The sequence below is a fragment of the Thamnophis elegans genome, chromosome 5 (assembly GCF_009769535.1).
Source record: "Thamnophis elegans isolate rThaEle1 chromosome 5, rThaEle1.pri, whole genome shotgun sequence".
NCBI classification, from domain to species: Eukaryota; Metazoa; Chordata; class Lepidosauria; order Squamata; family Colubridae; genus Thamnophis; species Thamnophis elegans.
This window is the reverse complement of record NC_045545.1, coordinates 35,174,106-35,195,766: the sequence shown is the minus strand read 5'-3', so window position 1 is coordinate 35,195,766 and position 21,661 is coordinate 35,174,106. Positions and strand designations below refer to the sequence as shown.

Below are 21,661 nucleotides of genomic sequence, written 5' to 3'. Positions count from 1 at the left end.
CAAAGAAATGGAGTGTATACTAATACACATGTTGAAATTCATAGATTCTGGTAGAATAAATTTTAGGCCTGTTGATCACTGAGATCAAAATTATATACTTCTGACATGGTCTGCTTTGAGTATCGATTGGTTAACTATATTGATCTTTGAAATACATACACAGAAGCAACTCTTTCTAAAGTCTAAAGTTGTATTTATTTCAGGTATTTGTATGGTTACGTTTGTGGCTATAAGTATTTTAAATGAATTATAAATTAGTCTAGTGGTACCAGGCTAGAAACCAGAGACTGTGAGTTCTAATTCTGCATTAGCATGAAAGTCAGCTGAATGATCTTGGACCAGTAACTCTCTAAGCCCACAACAATGGACAACAAGCCAGTCGATCAATTCCTGTCACAACCAATGGATCAAAACTCTGTTGATCTGAAAAAAAGCAGACCCTGCCCTTGCACGATAATGCTAGGAATAAAAAACTGTATATGTAGATTAAGTTTTAAGTTTTCATTCTAAAATGAATTTGAAAGTAGCATTGACAGATATCGGGCTGGTTTGATTTACTCTGATGAGTAGTGTATTAAAGATTCAGTATTTTAGCATTTCATCCACTTTGGTCATATTGGTCAGTGCTAGGCTTTTATATCTTCCTGTGAAACCTGATCTGAGTAAATCTATTAGGGTTATGTTCTTGCTTGCTAGTCTTCTCTTTTCTTAAATTTATAAGACTTTTTTTAAAAAAAACTTGTCTCTAACCAGAAAGAAAGATAAATCCTGATTATTTGTTTGTGGTCAGGTTTGAAATTAAATTGCAATAAATTGTTCCGAATTTGTATTCTGATTTTCAGTCTTAAATTAATCTGCAGTTTTCACATTAACTTAGGTGTCTGTTGGTGAAATAACAGGCTGTCTGCCTTAATACTCAGTCTTAAGTGGGCTACCATCACCTTGAAATATAACCATATAAGAATAATTCCATGTGTGACTTAAACTTGCTAATTTTGTATTATACTTGTTATTACTGATACTTTGCTTTACACTTATTTGTGCCTTAAGATACTCCTCTAACAAAGCATCAAATACATAGTCTTTGAGTATTTAAAAGAACAGGATCACTTCACAAAAATATATTATTAGCTAGAAAGCTAAGCTTTAACTTCTTAAAACATTAGTTATTTGTCCAACAATAGATTGCTGTGGATTTGATTATTTTATAAATAAGCTATGCACTCAGTAGTTATCCTTCATGATTTTATTATACTGTATATTCATAAAAGATTAATACTGTTAATAGTGTTTTATTTTTATGAGTGAAACATGATTTCTTTAACTGGTAAAATTCTATGTAGATTAACAATTTAAAAACTGTGACGAATAGGACTTAACACCTGCTTATTTACAGTCTATTCCAATATGGTGGATTTAAATTAAATATGTGTTTTAAAAGATACTGACTAATCTGTTCATAACAGTTTCCTTTAAATTTATGGTTAGATCAGTAAAGCTTAACTGTGGAGAATCCATGGTTAATGCTCAATATAACTATAAATCTTAGGTGATATTCAGTTCTTCTTCAATAATTAATCATTTGGGTTAAGATCCAAATCACTGTTTTGGTAAGCAGAAGAACTTACTCCATTCTTTGAAGGGACTGTAACTGATTTGTGATTCCCCCCCCCCCCCCCCCCAGTATTTTGCATCATGTTGCTTCAGAGAATCCCAAAGATCTCCATAGTAGCTTTACAGAAAACTGCAAAAAGAAAAGGGAATAGCCAGGATATAAGTTCTTTTCATTATCATACTTAGTCCTATCACATTGTCATACAAAAGCAAGTACAAATAAAAAGTGCTTGAGTTGATCTTTATTTTTTCAATATTTAGGAATTAATTATAGCTAAGAAGCTGATGTTCAAGAAATAGAATTGGGAAAACTAATAAGTGAGTTTTCAGCCATTTAAAATGTGGTCATTTTAATTCTAGCATGTTGCATAAGTTAAGGAAGTAATGCAGGTAGTCCTCAATTTATGACACAATTGAACCCAAATTTTTTGTTGTTAAGTGAGTTTTGCCCAGATGTGGGCTGCACATACTTTAACAACCGGTTCACCAATAATGTGAGTGCATGTTGATAAGTTAGTAACCTGGTTGTTAAGTGAATCTGACTGCCATATTTACTTTGCTTGTCAGAAGGATGCAAATCAGTGGTGGGTTGCTCCGGGTTCAGTCAAACTGGTAGTAGCGGTGATGGTGCCCAGACCCTTCTGCGCATGTGCAGAAGCATTGCATGCAGGAGCGCCCCCAAACTGGTAGTAAAAATATTTGCAACCCACCACTGTGTTGCAAGTACTTGAGAGACCGCCTCCTACCGATCACCTCCCTACGACCAAGTAGATCCCACAGATTAGGGCTCCTCCGAATTCCATCTGCTAGCCAATGTCGACTGTCGACCCCTCGGGGGAGGGCCTTCTCTGTGGCTGCTCCGGCCCTCTGGAACGAACTCCCCGTGGAGATCCGGACCCTCACTACCCTTCCAGCTTTCCGCAAAGCCACTAAAACCTGGCTGTTCCGGCAGGCCTGGGGCTGATGAGTTCCCGGCCCCACTTAATCTGATATGACTGTTGCGTTGTTTTTAACTTGCTTGTTTGTCTCTTGTTTGTATTCCCCTTCCGCCCCTGCTTGTTAGCCGCCCTGAGTCCCTCGGGATAGGGCGGCATACAAATATAATGAAAGAAAGAAAGAAAGAAAGAAAGAATGAATGAATGAATGAATGAATGAATGAATGATGCAAATGTGATCACATGACTTTGGGACATTTCAATGGTCATAAATATGAACCAGTTGCCAAGCATCTGAATTTTGATCACATGGTCATGGGGATGCTACAAAGGTTGAATTTGTGAAAAATGGTCATAAGTCACATTATTTAGTTGTGTTATAACTTTGGATGGTCACTAAATTAACTGTTGTACATTGAGGACTACCTGTAGTGTTTTCTCTAGCAAATCCTTTCAGGAATTTCACTTCACTTATTGAGTTGCATAATCATTTTTTCTTTCATTTTTTGTTGCTTCTTTATCATATCTCCTTTCACTTTCATCTTACTGAACTATTTAATATCCAAATTATTTGAAAAATTATATCACATCTGCATAAAAATGCTTTTGAAACATACTATATTATAATTATATCATTTTAATGTTATGTTTTATTTGCCTTTTGTTCCTTAAAGAATTCTATTCAAAGGTATAATTAGGTCAAGCTTTAGCAATGGACCCTATTCTGTATATTAGATAAGGAAATTAGAGTTAGGATTAGGTCTTAAAATCGTGCCTAAAATATCACACTCTATTTCTCCTTATCAGATCTGGTGCTAAGAAAATCCTGAATTCTTCTCTGGAGATAAGTAATGGACTATATGCAGGTTAACAAGTTCCTGGAAAAATGTGATATACTTTGATGAGTAGATAAAATAATCTGAGATTGGATACAGTCTATTCTAGATGGGTTTATGCTCTTTCTGTATATCAGATTCATCGATCAGAACAGGAGTGAGAATGCAGAATCCAACATCCTCTTGGAGTGTCAAGGGTTGCTGTTGCTAGGAGCATCTTTGCTCAGCTTCAACTGATGAATAGTTTGCACTCTTTCCTGGAGAAAAAAACTCTAGTCAGTATTTCTTTTCTTAATAATCTTTCTCCCATTAAAATTTCTGTAATGCACTATATAGACTCTTTTCAAGGAATCATAATATAGCAATGAAGGTGTTGGGCTGTGATTGGGGGAAATGTGCAAGTCACTATAGAGTTCACCTATATGGTTTTGGATCACTTACCATTTCTGAGTGGGCTGTTATGCAGAGCACATGAACGTCAACTTTCAGACTTTCTCCATCTAATCTGGACAAGAAATAATAAATTCAAAGCTCTGAATTATTAGAAAAAAGATAAAAGTCAAAGCGTAAGAATTTAAGAATTTAAGCAACTACAAATAGTATTCACCATCACTCATTCAGTGACTGTTCAAAGCTAATAACATCAGTGAACAAGGAAACTTGAGGAATCCTGAGTATGAAGTGTTCCTTAAAAAGAGAAACAGACACTGTTTCATTGGTTTTCAACAGGCTGTTAAATCTTGCCTTTAAAAGATTTTAAATGTATTCACCAAGCTTTTAATTATTCCAAGTGTTAAAATTATTTTAGCCTTAATTTGTATGAGGAGGGAGCCACACTTGATCAAAATGTTATCCAGGCATATTTACATGAATTAAAAAATGTATGAATGAAAGAAGTGATAATAAAGTTATTTGTTTTCCTTTATAGCCCACTATTCTTGATGCTTCCATTTATCTAAATTGAATAATTTCTTTCTAAAGTTTTTAAAAGTTTCTGCTATTAGTCTTATATAACTTAGTTATAAAAGGTAATATCAAATAAGGATGGTGGCTTGAAACTGAATTAAATTTTCTGAAGGGGACAAGTTGAGCTGTGCAGGAGTAAAAAGTTCCCTTTTACATCATCAAGCACACTTCATGATTTGCCCCACCTTACCCCATGGGCAACAATTGCACAGAATATAAATAATTCAGTAATGTAGTATTCAGAACAATTTTCCTCACAAATCTAATATTCCAGAATTTTATACCAGCCTTTTCCAACCCAGAAGTTATGCAGAAATTCTTCAGGCAACATGATAATACAGAAAATTCTGGAGAAGTCCAAAAGTTTAAGCATTCATTTTATATTTATGATGAATTAAAAATAATATGCCCTTACCAATCCTCTCCAATATCCATATGATACAACAGCTTTCATATTTAAAGCTTAAAAATTAGGGAATCTTATTTTCCTCATTTTCAAAAGTCTGTCCCTTCCAAAAGGCTAGGCCATTGGGAATGCAACAAGAGAGAATTATTAAGCTTACCATGTAGCTCAATACCTAAGCGATTGTTTAAAGATTATCTATGTATTGTTTCTAACTGATATTTAAAGATTAGCAAGTATAAATCAGAACATAATCATTAACAAAATGCCAACATTTCAATAAACATCTGAAATGTTGGTGTCTTTTGGAAAGTCTATTCAAAATGTAACATTTGTTGTGAATGGCATTTTAAATATGTGTGAAAATCATAATACAGAAACCCTCCACAATTGTTCAATTTAAATTCCTGTAAGATACAGTGTAAAGAAATGGATAATAAAAAATGTGATGTACATTGATATTGTCATTCATATAGTATAATCTTATACTTCATGCTACTGATATTCAATTTGGTATGCCATCTTTTTAATTTCTCTGATTATTTATATCTTTCAATTGTTATTCCAGGACTCTTCAAACTGTAAACAATTGCCTTTGTCAATTATGTTTTAAAATTACAGACATATTAAATTGGAATAACAATTGTTTCTGTGTTTCTAGTCCTTTTTTCATGATCTATTAAAATTGTTAATAAACAAGAGAGGAGTCCAAACTGAAATTTCAGTCACTTGATATAGAAAATTGATGTACCTTAAAACATCATTATGAATATAGGATCATATAAATTAAAGTGGAGCTCCAGCTTAGTCAATTGTAATGTGGATAGAGACACTTTCATAGAATAAAAGATCTTGAAAAATGCCTGTGTAGAAGTTAGGCAACTGAATGTGTCTTTTCAGATATAAGTTTTCTGTAACAGAAATTTAGGTAGATTTTTTTTAGATTTTATTTATTATTTATAGGCCGCCCTTTTCCCTGAGGGGACTCAGGGCGGCTTACAATTCATGGGAGGGGGTGTGCAAGACAAAACATAAGACAGTACGTGAATAAAAAAAATAAACAATAAAACACAACTTTCATTCAACATTCGGGTGGGGCGGATTAGAATCTTTATCCCCAGGCCTGACGGGATAGCCAGATCTTAAGGGCTGTGCGGAAGGTCTGGACGGTGGTGAGGGTCCGAATCTCCACGGGGAGATCGTTCCAAAGGGTCGGAGCTACTACTGAAAAGGCTCTCCTCCGCGTAGTCGCCAGTCGGCACTGACTGGCGGATGGAACTCGGAGGACGCCTAATCTGTGCGATCTGATAGGTAATAGTCATATCTTTGAATAATGAGATCCAAACAATCTGTTACAATATGAATCCATGATCTTGTGAGAGTCTCTCCTAAAAAAATAGTCTCAATTATTGATGTAATTTCATAATTTCAATAATGTCTATTTAAAACTTGCATTCTGCTCTATAATAACATGCTTTTGGCTGAGCCAAGACTATATCCTTGTTTGATGAAAACATTTATTTTGCTATTAAACCTTCACTGTGTTTTACTATTATTTAAAATATGTGTACATTGTTTTTCCCCTCTAATCATGTGTACATTGTTTTTCCCCTCTAATCATGTTCTGTGTTAGGGTTTATATGATTAAATATTATAAAAATAATAAAATTTCACTTTGCTTTTGAAATAGCACATTTTCCAAATATTTTCCAAAATAAATTAATTATAAATACATTCTCATGTAAGAATAGTTCACTTTTAATCTTGAACTTCAGTTATAAAATCAGAACAGAAGTATGCTTGCAAGATATTTAATGATTTAAAACATAACCATTTGATAAGGTAGAACCGAAGTTTCTGTATATTTCCTCTTGTAAAAAACAGATGAGAAAGCCTTCCTTGTCATTTTCCAGCAAATTCTAGTATAATGAATACAGGTCAATCCTAGATGCCAAGAAAATTCATGCTCTGCACTAGCTAATTAAAAGTAAAAACAAATTATATAATAGGCAGAGAACTTTACTTTTTCAGGAGCCCTAGCCTTAACACTAATAACTGTTCTAACCTCCCGTCTCCGTCCAGGAATGAAAGCCAAAAGCTACATAACTCAAAAGGTTTCTTTTAATCAGTCCAAGCTCTTGTTGGCTGCAAGCCCAAATAAACAAAGATAATAGCTCTGGCAAAAGTCCTATAACTCACAAAACACTGCAAGCCACTTATCCAAGTTAGCTTCTCTCGATGTGTGAACACGAACAAGAACAAACACTAGAACAGGAACGGAACGTTGATTTCTGCAACCAGGGCATGGCACCAACAGTCTCTTTATACTCAGGAGAGGATCCCAATGAGCAACAGCTGCTCGCAATCATCTCCTGTAAGTACTCAGTTGTTCCTTCCGTCGAGTAACCCTTTGATGGGGTGCATCCTGCAACAACTCCCAAGTGTTTCCCTGAACACTCCCTCTGATCCAATGCTCTGCCGCCACCTGGTGGCCAACGGCTCCTGCCAGGCCACAACAAATAACTATGAATACTTTATTAAATATTAACATTATTTAGAAAAAAAAGATAGCCCTTTGTTTTGCCTACTTGCTCACAATGCCTTAGTCACCACCCATCTGGATTGTGTATGTTCTCCAGGTGCAAATTAAGGTGATCAGTGCCTCCTATATAAATCCCTGCATGGCAGCCAAGCTAACAAACCATTCTTTTTCATGTCACTTACTCTCCCTTACAGATCTAGCCAGGTCCCTTCTTTTGTCTGATACTCATACTGCTTTAAATATTGTTGGAGCCTCTTTATGAGTTGGGATTGCTGATTGTGGCCTCATGATTTGTTTGTTAAATTCTTGTGTTTTTTTTCTTATACGCCACCCAATGTCACCTTGATGTGAAAGTGTGGACATATAATGGTTTAAACAAATAAATAAATAGGATCTATAGAATGCCTGCTTTCATTTGAGTCCAATCACCACTACTTGAGTAGGAGAAGTTATTGCAAAAAAAAAAAAAACCTTCCTTAAAGCAACCATTATATTTGGCAGATCATACTATTCTCCTTTTTTGCCTGATACGAATACTGCTTCAGGTTGTAGTGAAGATTATTAAAGAAGGAACCATCAGTTTAGTTAATATCATGTGACTTTCATCAACGAGGTTTGTCATCTTATTTTACCAGTATCACCAATATTTGGTGGTACTGTTACTTCCCAGTTTTTACAACCTAACTTTTTGACACTTATTATCATAAATCCAGTGGCAAAGGATATCATTTGTACACTACTGAAGTTTTTTCTATGGCACATTAAGAGACTTTTGAAATTTATATCTTCTGAAGTAAATATCAATTGTTCACTTTCCTCATTTCCTTTAAGGACAGTGTTGGATATCGGCAGCTTTATTAGCCCTCCATGCACTAGTGCAAAGTTCTTCAATATTTTCTTAGTCTGCAGTTAAGCATTTAATTAAAAGATTGTTCCATACTTGTTACATTTTTGGTACTTGATGCTGCTTCTTTCAGTATCACTTGGATATTCTCTGCAGGATATTCTTCGTACGTGTCAAAAAATCCTTTGAATCATTGGCAATCTGTCTTATTTGTGTACTGACCAATTTTATTGTTCATATAATTTTATGAAGCTTTCAAAACATTACTATTAATATGTATTTAAAAATCCAATCCCATCAGGGATCATCTTTTTAAAACAACTAACTAAAACTAGAAAAGACATGCACACTAAATCAAAACTAGATAGGTAAACAGAATCTCATATATACCCATGTAAAAAAAATTATAAGGGTACTCCCCAGTTTATTAATGAGTTCTGTTCCAAGTATGTTCTAAAGATAAATTTGTATGTAAATTGGAATAATATTATTGAATAATACTGTATAAATAGTATTTTATAATAAACTTGGACCATTTTTTATTTAATTTAAATTTTGCTCACTTCATAACCATAGGTCATCCATAAACTTCACCTATTCTTTGCTTTGTTCTCTTTCTCCTAAAATAGTTTTCAACTTTACCGATTAGTTTTATAATTAGATTATAATCATTATAATAAATATTAAATAATAAATATATATTATTATATCATATAATCTTTGCACTTTTTAAAACTTCTACGCCTTGGAACAGGCTCTCTGGGCATGGGTGGGATGCTAGCCTTTTATTCTTAATGATCTCTTCATTTGTTGTAAAAAAGGCTGTCAGTTTCTTCATAGCAGAAGTCTAAATAGAGTGATAATACTATGTTACACTAAAACCTAACTAATTGTGCTACCAATTAATTCAGATGACATTTGAGGTCATTCCAGAAGGGCTGAATTCACTTAAGGTACAGTACTTAAGTGTGTTTCCTTTTGACCCCTTAGATTAATTAGACTACAAATCGGGTTGCTTATTTTTGTCTAAAAGTATCAAGTCTTGCAACACAGGCAACATAAAAAAACAAAAAACTTTAGATTTTTGGAACAATCTTTATTGCTGGAAGACCTTGAAAACCTACCAAAATTATTGTCCTGCATAACTTATATTCAGTGCAATTAATGTAGAATTCCTCATCTCACACTCCCCCACCCAGCATCATTTAATTGCCTTGCTACCTGTATTCCCAAGGTCTGTTAAGCATTTTATAACATAAAGTCATTTGCAGAGAAACATAGAAACAGGTCTGACTGAAATCCTTTCTTTTCAAATCGTGTTGGGATAAGTAAATTGTAAATGTATGGTAATCCACATTAATAAGGTTTGGATCAATGTGGATCAACATTGTAGATCAACAAGTAAGAATATTCTTGTGTATCTGGGTCAGAGTTGAAATGATGGTATCATGAGCTTTACTGGTCTATGCTTCTGAATAGTTTCTATCTTTACTCCATGTGCTCCAGGGTAATTTGAGTGTGAACAATTTCGAAAGTGAAAATCACTTGTCATAGACTTTAATAAAGCCTCGCTATTGTAACATGTTCTCCTTGTTCATAATGCAGATTGGAATTTTATTTTTTAAAAACGTTACCTGTTTCAAAGATCTGAAAACATGACATCAAACTATTGCAATGTAAATCCAAAAATTGCTTATCTTTTTAATAAATTGTGGGGGTAAATGGAGTCATTTTCTATCATTTTCTGGGTTGACTCAGTATTTTTAGAAGTGAAGAAAATATATCAATCTAACAATTCTGTTTTGGAGAGAAGGATGTTGCTTGTTATATTTGTGATATATATATATATATATATATATATATATATATATATATATATATATATATATATATATATATATATATATATATATATATAACAGCACACACACATGTATTGAGATGTTTCTTAGTAGATGAATAGAAAGCGATTTGGGGTTTGTATTTCAAAATTATAGTATGCCTAATATTACTAGTAATATGTAGTATTTTATAGTATGTCTAATGATTGCTAGAAGTATAGGGTGTAGTGTTTTAGAATAAATCTTTTTTAAATTGGTTAAAATTAAATACAAATATAATATTCAGAAATTGCATACTAGGCCTTCTCCATTATACAAAATCATATATTTTAACATTTTCAATTATGAAAATAAAATGTATTTCCCTTTCTGTATCTCAATAAAAAATATATGGACAAATGCATACATAAGCATAGATAAGTTAGGATTGTACAGGCTATTCAGAGACACAGGAATTTACCTTCAGTTGCAGTTCCAGCTAAAAGTTTTTTACAGGTGCAGGTTAGGGTTAATAATAGCAATTTGGACTGGAATTGCTATCTCTAAGCGATGAGATAAAGCATGAAAATACATGACCATGTCACTTAGCAACAGCAATTCTGGCATTCCCAGTTTCTGTCATTAAGCAAGAATGTCTCGTGGTCACCATTTGCATTTTCTTGGCAGCTTCTTCATTTGAGTTTGCTTTTTAGAAACCAGCAAAGATGTTGTAGATGGGGACCATGATGAGACACTATGATGCCATAATCACAGATTGGGTGTTTAGTGCCTAGATTGCAATTACATGACCACAAGGATACTGTGAACTCCAAAGACCTGTCATTGGTATCACTTGTTCAACACCATCACAAGTTGAATGGTCGCTGAATGAGTGGTCGTTAGCAGAGACCACCTGTATGCTCAGAACATCAAAAAAGAGCCTTAATACCTCAGTGTTCTGAGTAATAGGTTCCAAATAGTACTTCACTCTTTGAACAACCTATTTGAATGATTTGCACAGTCGATAGGCAGACATATTCACTTATACTTACATAAGGATAGATTTTAAACATTTCTGTTTGTGTAAGAGACTGATTAAACATAATTATAAATGGTGCAGGAGAAAGATATAGTTTCTTTTGTGTATTGTTTTATTGGTTATTACTATGAAGGCAAATATACATTATCCAGGATAATGATGCAAATCGAATTTGGATCAGTCACTGGACCAGAGATTTACTCTTCTGAGCTTTTGCACTCATGCTGGAGGGAATTTCTCTACTGGAATATATGGTTTGGGCTGTTCTGTGAGTCGTGTTTATGTGGTGCCTTTGTATTGGCTGACAGGTGTGTTGATGGCTGGCAATTGCCTGGGTTTTTTTTCCCCCACAAGGAAACAACAGCCAGTCACCAGCCATCAACACACCAATCAGCCAATAGGAAGGCGTCACATAAACACAACTCGCAGAATAGCCCAAATCACGGATTCCAGTAGAGAAATTTCTTGAAGATGGGCTCTAGCATGAGTCAAAAGCTCAGAAGAGTAAATCTCTGGTCCCAGAGACCGACCCAAATTCAATTTTGCTGTTATTACTGTATATAAAGTTGCCAGAGCATCCCATTTTAATACAAATATATATGGGAAAACATTTATCTGCAAAAAATCAACTCTGAAAAGCACTAATTCTGAATTAGGTATATACTTGTACGGTACAGATTATGCTGTATACGGTAAATCTTTTAAGTATCCCAAGTACACAGAAGTAAATTACAAAGCTATAAATTTCCATCGATATAGAAAAGTAAATCTACTCAGCTTCAGTTGCTTTATTTTGGCCCTTAGAGGCCTTGTGTAGGCATCTGAATTATTTCCACTTTTTTTGTCCTTAGAATTTTTTGCTTCTCAACTTATTGTAGAAAATCCTATAGAACAATGTGAAATTAATTTAAAGAAATAGTAAAAATACACCTTGAAAATAGACTTCAACTATTTCTCATTTAAAGCTTTTCTCCAAAAATGTAATATTTTGTTTAACTGAATATTGTTTAACTTCTAGGTTTCCTATGCCCGTCCAAGTTCAGCATCAATCAGAGATGCAATTTGTATGTCAGCGGCCTTCCAAAAACGATGACCAGAAAGAGCTAGAGCAGCTTTTCTCACAATATGGGCGCATCATCACCTCACGAATTCTGGTTGATCAAGTAACAGGTTGAAAAAGATTTTTGTTTAAAAATGTCTAAATTTCAATTTGCTCCTTTCATATTTTTATTTAACTTCTGGAAGAGATTATTTATACTGAAGTAAACAATCAAGTGTATAATTTAATTTTGTTCTATGTTCCATTTCTCAAACTATATAAAAGTTGCATATATTTCCATTTGATTGATAAAAGGAGGCCATGTGTCCACTTTAGTCCCAGTATACCAATTGGAATTTAATCTGTGGTCTGAACGATATTACAAATGTATCATCAAATTTGGGGTCAACCACTGGAATAAAATTTGCCCTCCAGGGAAAGGCTGAAATGAATAAAGAAATTACACTTTAAAAGATATGGCAATGTCTGATATTCTATCTTTATATAATGAAATCAGACACCTCTTTTTTAAACTTTGCATATATTACAGTATGCATAAACGCTATACTGTATATCTTTGAAAATCAACTTACCTAGTCAGTCGTATTATTTCTACTAGGTGAGCACTTGAAACTTTTAACAGAATAACAGAGTTGGAGGGACCTTGTAGGTCTTCTAGTTTTCTTTTCCTTCATTTATTTAAATCTTCTTTTTCTATTCCAGGTGTTTCTCGTGGTGTGGGATTTATCCGTTTTGATAAGAGAATAGAGGCAGAAGAAGCCATAAAGGGACTTAATGGCCAAAAGCCAAGTGGTGCTACAGAACCAATTACTGTGAAGTTGCTAATAACCCTAGTCAAAAAACAAGCCAAGCCCTCCTTTCCAGCTGTACCAGTCCCCAACAGACGCTACCCTGGACCTCTCCACATCAGGCTCAGAGATTCAGGTAATTTTCTCTTTGCATTGCTCTCCTATTTGTTTTATTATTGTTAAAGCTGAACAATTTATTTGATAAAAAAGAGTCCTATGGAAATTGATGGTTTTTCAACTGTAGCCAGAATGTACATTCAGCCAACTTGCAAAGCAATTATAAGATCCTTTACAGAAAAATAAAATTAAAAAAATCCCTTTCCACAAGGATTGCGATTATCAGAGGTTCAGGAGCAAGCACTAAATTTTTCCCCCTAAACAGATGTTAGTAAGTATGTATATATATATATATATATATATATTATATATATATATATATATATATATATATATATATATATATATATATATATATATATATATATATATGTTATATTTATGCTGATACATAAATAAATCAGCATAAATATAACAAATATAACAAAATATACAAAAAGGCAACAGTAAAAAATATTGGGTTCTGTCTGGATGGTCTCTTGTGACGAGCCAAAGACAGAGAGTGGAAGTGTGACCTTCCTCCCATATTTTGGGCATACCAGGGTTGTGACTCTTTCCTAATTAATAAGTAAATAGTTTTGTCTTAAAAAGAAACAGGAAAATCTTTATTAGTGTTAGTAAAGTTGGATAGAAACAGTCAGTTGCTAAATATTATTATTCCTTGGCAGCCTTTTCAACAATTGGACTTGCTTTTTCAGACAACTGTAACAATAAGCATCAGTATAGATTCCACTGGTATGAAGACCAGTTGAATACAGTTTACGTGAGCTATAATTGATTATGATACTTCTATCTTAATTATACTGCTAATCTGAGGACAGATCCTGGGATTAAGGGTTCCATGTATATTGGTTGCCAGTCTGCTTCCAGGTTCAAAGTTCAGTTTTAACCTTTCATAGCATGGGACCAGTTTATCTGGAGGACCGCCTCTTCCCAATTACAATTGCTTATCTAATCATATCTGGCAAAAGAAGGACGTTGCAGATCCCAACTTTTAGGGAATTACACTTGATTGGCTTGAAGAAGCATACTTCTCTGCCGAGGATGTGTGACTCCCCTCCAAACTGATGTGAACTCCATCCCTATTTATTTACAGAAGTCTCTCAAGAGCTATCTTTGTCTCAGCCTTGTAGTCTCAGTGAACTGGTGAGATCTTCAGATAGCTCCTTTGTTAATTTACTTTCTTGTTTTTTCTTGCTTTTTAAATGTTTTAGTAAACATTTTAGGACTGTTTAGAAAATGTTATGGGTGGGGTTTTTGACATGTTTTGTTGTTCCAGAGTTGTTTCTTGTGAGATAGTGACTGTACAAATTTGATATATAATAAATAAATGTGACCTAATTAATATATAAATAGGGAAAATCTCATTAGTGTTATTTATTGATCACGATAAACATTTTCATTTTTCTTTAACATTGAGCGGCTCTGACAGATACTTAAAAGAAGCTTGTTACCAAGCAACCAACCCCCCCCCCCAACCAACTATAGCTTGTTGTTAAGATAATGCAGTCATTAAACAAGTATTCACATGACCGAACTTAATTTTACAACCATTTTACCTTGGTTGAATCGCGTGACCACAAGATATGATGCAAGAGTAGTAACTTTGAAAACAGGTCATCAGTCACTTTTTCCAAGGTCATTGTAATTTGAACAGTCATTAAACAAATGGTTGTAACTGTGGTCTGCATGTATATTACATAGTGTGCAGGAAGAACCTGGAATCTTAAAAAGAGATAAAGACAGCATGTTTCCTTATTCTTCTGGCATAATTGTATTCGGCTGTTGAATAGCAATAACATAAATAGTTGAACAAATGATAGTTGTTAAATTTCATATTAATAGTGTATGAAAATAAAACCACAACAACATTCTTCTGTGCAAGATCTATTGTAGAGATTGTAGAATGTTACTTTTCTTCATTACTAGAACATCTAAAAATGGCATTAATTGATTGTAGTTTATAGCTCCTGATTGATTAGACCCACTGGATAATGTTGAAATTCCTTCTTTGAAAATGGAGCATTATTAATAAAAGTTCCATTGAGCAATCTTGCCATCTGTGAGACATTAACCCAGGGACCCTCCTTCTCTTTCAGGCTGGACAATTTGCTTAATATGGCCTATGGCGTAAAGAGGTAATTAGAATTCCAGATTGCAGATGTCCATGTTGGCACAGATTGGTGCTATAATTTTTTTTAATCACTAATTTTATTTTGTTTTTAATTCCTTCTTTTTTTTCCACCAGCATGCCAAACGTTTTCTGTCTTTTCATTTGGACTTCAGTTCATTTTCTTAACAATGTGCACAAGCACATACAAAGTTATGTGCAAATCTTTTATTTCATGTTTTCTGTTGTACAGGTTTTTTGAAATGGTTTAGGTGCAACAGATACAAGTATTCTGATTCCAAAACTATTCTGTTTAATATTTTGGTGGTGGGGTCATGTTTAATTGAATATGAGTTTATTAATAGACATTTAGTATAAATTTATAATTGCAAATATGATTAAATTAATATTGGCTAAGTATTTTAGGGAGTCCATAACTTTTCTTCTTATTTTTCTTAAACTGTAACTGTATGCACCTTAATCAGATCCAGGTTTTCTTTGTTACAGGTTTAACGAACAGTGTTTCCAGTAATTATTATTATGGCTCTTGTTAGTAGTAGATGAAAATCCCAGTAAGGGTATTGGCTAGCTGATGAGAGCTAAACAGCTTGAAATAGATCTATACTAGTCTCCCTTTATGTATTTATCAGCACAAATACAACCAAATATGTGTGTGTGTGTGTGTGTGATTTGTGCTGATAAATAAGTAAAGGGAGACTAGTATAGATCTATTTCAAGCTATTTAGCTCTCATCAGCTAGCCATACCCTTACTGGGATTCGAACCTTTATTTATCAGCACAAATAAAACACAAATATAACAAAGGCAACAATAAAAATATTGGGTTTCTGTCGTGATGGACTCTTGTGACGAGCCGATTGACAGAGAATGGAAGTAGTTAGCTTCCTTCCCATAATTGGGGCATACCAGGGGTTGTGATATATATATATATATATATATATATATATATCAGCACAAATAAAAAACACATATATACATACATACATACATACATACATACATACATACATATCACAAATCACAGAAGGATTACTTCACATACTTACAGTTCAAAAATGCTACATATCTAGGATAAAAGGCCTTATATCCTTACTGTAGTGCGATAGTGTATGTACAAAAGTTATGAGCAAAGATGCCAATTCATTCATTCTGTCTCTCTTGAAAAAGAATAAGTATTTCAGAAATATGTAATATTGCAGACAAACAATATGTACGATGTCTCCTTGCATGTTTACATTGTATGTACATCTCACACATAGATTATTCCAGGTTGTTTGGGGAACAGGATATGCCTACAGATGAATACAGCTAAATCTGTATAGTTCAGAAAATTAGCAATAACCTTCTCATTAGTGATTGTACAAGATTTCATAGCTCAAAATGTATAATATATAGCCTGTCTGGTTTGAATTGAGTTCTGTACCTTGTACAATGTTGTTTATCTCAAAAGAAAATAGTGGTGTGTGTGTTTGTGTGTTTGCTGGATTGGTAAGAACAGTTGTTTCTTAAGTGCCAAAAATGAATGGCAACATGTCTTTAGCATTTGACAGAAATAGCAGTGGCTAAAGAATAGGGCTGTATTAACCTTCAGAGGGGTGATTTGATTCAAATGAGTTTTGATGTGTTGTCTCTAGTGACTTTGAAATGATTTGGAGGACTTCAGATTCAGTAGTCTTCCTCACATCTCCAAATATTGCAGGAACTTTTCTTCAGTATAGGGATAAAACTGAAGGAGCAACCAGGGAATATAGTCATCCTTCCAAATTTCATTTTAGAACTATAATTAGGTTAGACAGGCTATGTGGAGGATATGTGATTCACAAAAATAAAATGTTATTCTTTTTAAAAAAAAAAATAGGATAGTTTAAGATTCCCTGAGTCAAGCTCATCTCTTTTTTTCCTTTGGCAATAGGATGACAATTGTTTGCCATTGCTCCTTCTGACTGTTTCATTTTGTCTCCTCTGTAAAACCTATATCTCTGGTATTTCATTAGATGATCTCCTAACCATGTACTAACCAGCTCCTATCCTGCTTTTTGGGATGGATGGCATAGTGCTGCCATCTACAGCTCCTTTTCTTAAATCCATACCATTTTTTCCTTATCCCTTTATCACATTTTTCTGTATATTTCTTGTAGTCTGTGCCCTATCCAACTGTGGGTTTTTAGCTATTTTAGCCTACCTTTGTTTCTGTTTATTACCCAGTTTTAAAATAGTAAACTAAAGGAAAACTATTTTGGATAAATAATCTCAGTTCTGTGTCACAGTGCTTATGTATATCAAAAGAAATCCTCTGGGGGCAAGATTCATTGAGTTATTTTTCTACTTAAATGTTATTCATGCCATTACTGAAGTGTTTCTTTTTTTTAATTGCAATGGGATTTCTATTCTTTCTATTTAGCATCACAGGAACTGTTCTCATTGATTTGAAATGAAAGGTTATACAGCACAATTTATACTTAATTTGAATTATGAATTATTGTTCTTCAGTCATAAATAAGGAAGTTATTGCCAGTTTATTGTGCAGTACAGTAGTTACTATTAATAACTTTTCCTCTTATAGTGATCTATATACTACATAAGACCAAATGAGATATGGATCAAATGCTGTTCTAGTCCTCAGGAAATCTACATATAAATTCCATCTAGCTTTGAAGATAGTGTCTTCAGACAATTGCTAATTGTCTTTTAGCCTGCCAGTAGTTCTGGTTTTAAATTGAGAAATGTGAGCTCCTGGAGGAAAGATATAAATACACAAAATAAACACTGATTCTGAATACAGTGGGAATATTTTGAAGAAAAAGTATACCGTTATTATGAGCAAATTTCCCACAGATAACTCTGTAAATTGTCAGTATATGTTTAAAGCTAAATTCAGATGATTAAACTAGGTGATGACCAATTCCAAACTTAACACATGGTGCTTGAATTTATGTTATAACAATGCTTTTTAAACATACTGAACATACTGATAAGCTTATAATTGCCACTTTTCGCTCCCTTGATTTTTGTGAATATACTTTATTGCACAATTAGTTAGGGCTTATTCTTATGTGATGTTTTAAAGGAGACAACAAAGCTCCTAGACAGAAAACAAAGTTTACAAATTATATATGATACAGATAAACATGAAAGGCTCTTCATCATCTCAATCTAAGAACTGTTCTAGTTACTTGAAATGCTAAATTTTATTATATTGATCGTATGGTAAAGCCATGTAATCCTTGACTTATGACTACAATTCAGCCAAAATTTATGTTGCTAAGTGAAACAGTTAAGTGAGTTTTACCCCAATTTACAACCTTTCTTGCCACAGTTATTAAGTGAATCACTGCAGTTTTTAAGTGAATCTGGCTTCCCCTTTGACTTTGCTTGTCAGAAGGTTGCAACCATCAAATATGAGTCAGTTGTCAATGTCTAAATTTTGATTATATGACTATGGGAATGTTACAACAGTCATAAGTGTGAAAATGGTCATAAGTAGCTTTTTCAGTACCATTGTAATTTGAAAGGTTACTAAATGAAGTGTTATAAGTCAAGGACTACCTGTAATAAATCTGATAGAAAACAAACAAGTTATCAGTTTAGCGTATGAGCGCACACATGCATCATTCTAACTGAGAGAATTTCTCTGTTATATACCATAATTTGTGGCAGATTTGGTGGGAGACCAAGTGAAAAATGCTATAGTTTTTCTAGGATCTTCATTGTTTCCCGTAGATTTATTGGGTAAATTATGTGCACCCCCATATGCATATACATTTTCATTGTGCCATTTTCACAACTAGAAAAACATGTGATAAATTGTGGGAGGTTTTAATTGCTAACTAACCACATTCTTTTCAGTAGAGATTGTTAGTTTCACCGTTTTCTCCATGGGGTGTATTTATACAATATACAATATCATGATATGCATTATTCACAGGTTTTTGGGAAAGTTCTGGAATTGATTTTTATCAAAAAATGTCATGTTTGAAAATTGATCTTTAGGTTGGTTTTCCTTCTGTCTTTTTTCTTTTTTTCTTTTCTTCAATGTTAATCTGGTAGGTTTTCTCCAATCACAATTGATGGATGAACAAGCTTGTGGGGATGAATATTCCTGGCCATAACTGGGACTGGATGGTGTATTTTTGTCTACAATTTATCACCCGACTCAGATGAAAGTGTGCTGTGGCAGCTGTTTGGCCCTTTTGGAGCAGTCAATAACGTCAAAGTGATCCGCGACTTCAATACCAACAAATGCAAAGGGTTTGGTTTTGTACCATGACCAACTACGATGAAGCTGCTATGGCCATTGCCAGCCTTACTGGATACCGCTTAGGAGACCGAGTATTGCAAGTTTCCTTTAAAACCAACAAAACCCATAAATCCTGAATTCATATCCTTAATAATAATAATTATAAATATATATAAATATATAAATATATATACAAACAAACAAAAAACTCTTCAAGGCTTATACTCAACCATGGACTTTTATAAGCCAGTGTTGCTAAGTATTAAACATTGGATATCTTGTGAACAGGAAAAGGATTTTATAATGCTTAGAAAAAAAAAAACAAAAATCTTTGATGCCTTGATGTTCTTTCATAGCTGTTGTTGTTGAATATAATATACATAAATAACAAAAGTGCAGGGATTTTAACCCGGCCAGCTAGTTTTACTATCTTCCTTGAAGGTGGATCTTTTTAAGATGACCATTCACTCATTTGAAAATAAATGAAAAACCTAAAATCATTTTTACAAACCACTGGAATTAGCAAATTTTGCTCTTTTTTTCCAAAATGTTTGATTCAATCAGATTGGTAAACCCCCAGCATAAATTAAAGAGGATAATAAAAATTGCAAAACGAAGTATAATTTTGCAACTCTTTTTATTTTTCCTTTTTTCTTTTGTATCATGTGAACTAAGCAGTCTTCTGTTAGGGATAGGGTAAAAGGGGGATACCTGATGACATAACAGTTTAATAACATTAACAATGTTGCCAAAGAGGTGGTCTCTTTGCTGAAAATGGGTTTCAAGAAAAATCTATTTTTATAAAATATAAAGAATTTTTACAGAGAACCTGGATTTGAGAAAATATTTTGACTGGCTAATTTAGGGGAAATTGACAACTTTTGTCATGTTCATACTGCACTGGTAACTTTTAGAGATCAAAATGTGTGTTTAAACTGGATTAAGTAGATTGTTTTTTTGAAGGATGGGCTACAAACAGATGATCTTCGTATCTTTTCATAGCTTGTAATAAATATTAAATACAGAACAGGAGAGTAGTCTTCCCCAGGCACACAGTACCCACAGTCAAAAACCCAAAAGCAGGAGATGAGTTTCAGGATGGTTTTTCTTTAAGTCATCAGTACGGGATATCAGCAGAACAAAAGTTTGGAAAAAAAATTAATTTTAATCAAAAACTTCCTTTGTCAAGCAGTAGGTGCTACAAATTATTTACATATCTTAGTATCATAGTTAAATGTAATGTGTTTAGAGGGAAAAAGTACATTTGCTTTTCATTTGTTAAGAATTTTCAAATTCACTTTCTAGCCCATGCTGATATAATTGGGCTTTGTTGGCACATTCGAGACATTCTTATGTTGCTTGAAACACTTATTTATTAATTGCTGATGTGACGCATATGCCAAAATCAAATATTGCTAGTTTGGCTAGTCTACTTTATTGTTTACTTAAACTATGGGAAGAAGCATATTATTGTGTCATTTTGTTGTTGTGTAGTGTATATATAATATAAATATATATATATATATAAAATTATTTTTTTTTCTTTTGTTAACCTTATTCTAAGTTGTAACACTTTGCTAGTTTTGTTTGGTATATGTCTAAAATGTTTTCTTATGATACTTAAGTGGCAAGAGGTATCAAGGTACTTGTGTAGAAATATTGTTTGATATATTGTCATGTTTGTTGTGAATATTTTTTTCTTACTGCACAATAGAAACAAAAACCTAAGTCTTTATTTTAATGTAATTCAGATTGGGGCAAACAGAGCTAAGGGAACAAATGAACTGAGGGAGAGCTCTCCCATGTCCAGTGCACTGATCCTTTCGTATGTTGTGCTTGTATGGTTAATATATTAAAAACAAAAGAAGTCATGCTCTTCCCTGAGTACTAGAAACAGTTACTCGCTATGCATAATCTAGTTGATAGTTAAATTTGCTATTGCTTTTCTTGTCTTGTTATATAAAACTTTTCAATACCAGTTTAGTCTTAATGGTAATAAAATGTTACAGTTCTTTCTAACCCGGGCTTTTTTGTGTATTTTTTCCCTTGCTTATACTCACTAACTGCTTGTCCACTAAGTGATACCCGTTTTGTTCCACAGAGAAGGGACAAATATTTTATAAACCAGCTTCAAAGCAAAGGACACTCCCTAAGTTTCATTGTTCATTTACATATTCAGATGATTCTAGTTTTAAACAAACAAGCAAAAATAAGGCACTATCATTCAGTATATGGGGGAAAAAACGTTTCTACACCATCTCCTATGAATGAACAGAATTTTCCCAGAATTTTCTGGGAAATGTTGATGCAGTTCTAAGTATAAGTGGCCT

The 21,661-nt window shown here is 33.5% G+C and overlaps 1 protein-coding gene across 1 annotated transcript in view; it reads left to right on the top strand.

The window, feature by feature from the left end:
• Nucleotides 1-19,468, top strand: part of ELAVL4 (ELAV like RNA binding protein 4) — a 115,538-nt gene extending 96,070 nt beyond the window's left edge. The window contains 8 exon segments of the mRNA XM_032218421.1: nt 12,018-12,054; nt 12,057-12,089; nt 12,092-12,169; nt 12,762-12,875; nt 12,878-12,983; nt 15,064-15,102; nt 19,142-19,350; nt 19,353-19,468. Coding sequence (XP_032074312.1) covers nt 12,018-12,054; nt 12,057-12,089; nt 12,092-12,169; nt 12,762-12,875; nt 12,878-12,983; nt 15,064-15,102; nt 19,142-19,350; nt 19,353-19,468 — 732 coding nt within the window.
• Nucleotides 19,469-21,661: the final 2,193 nt, after the last annotated feature.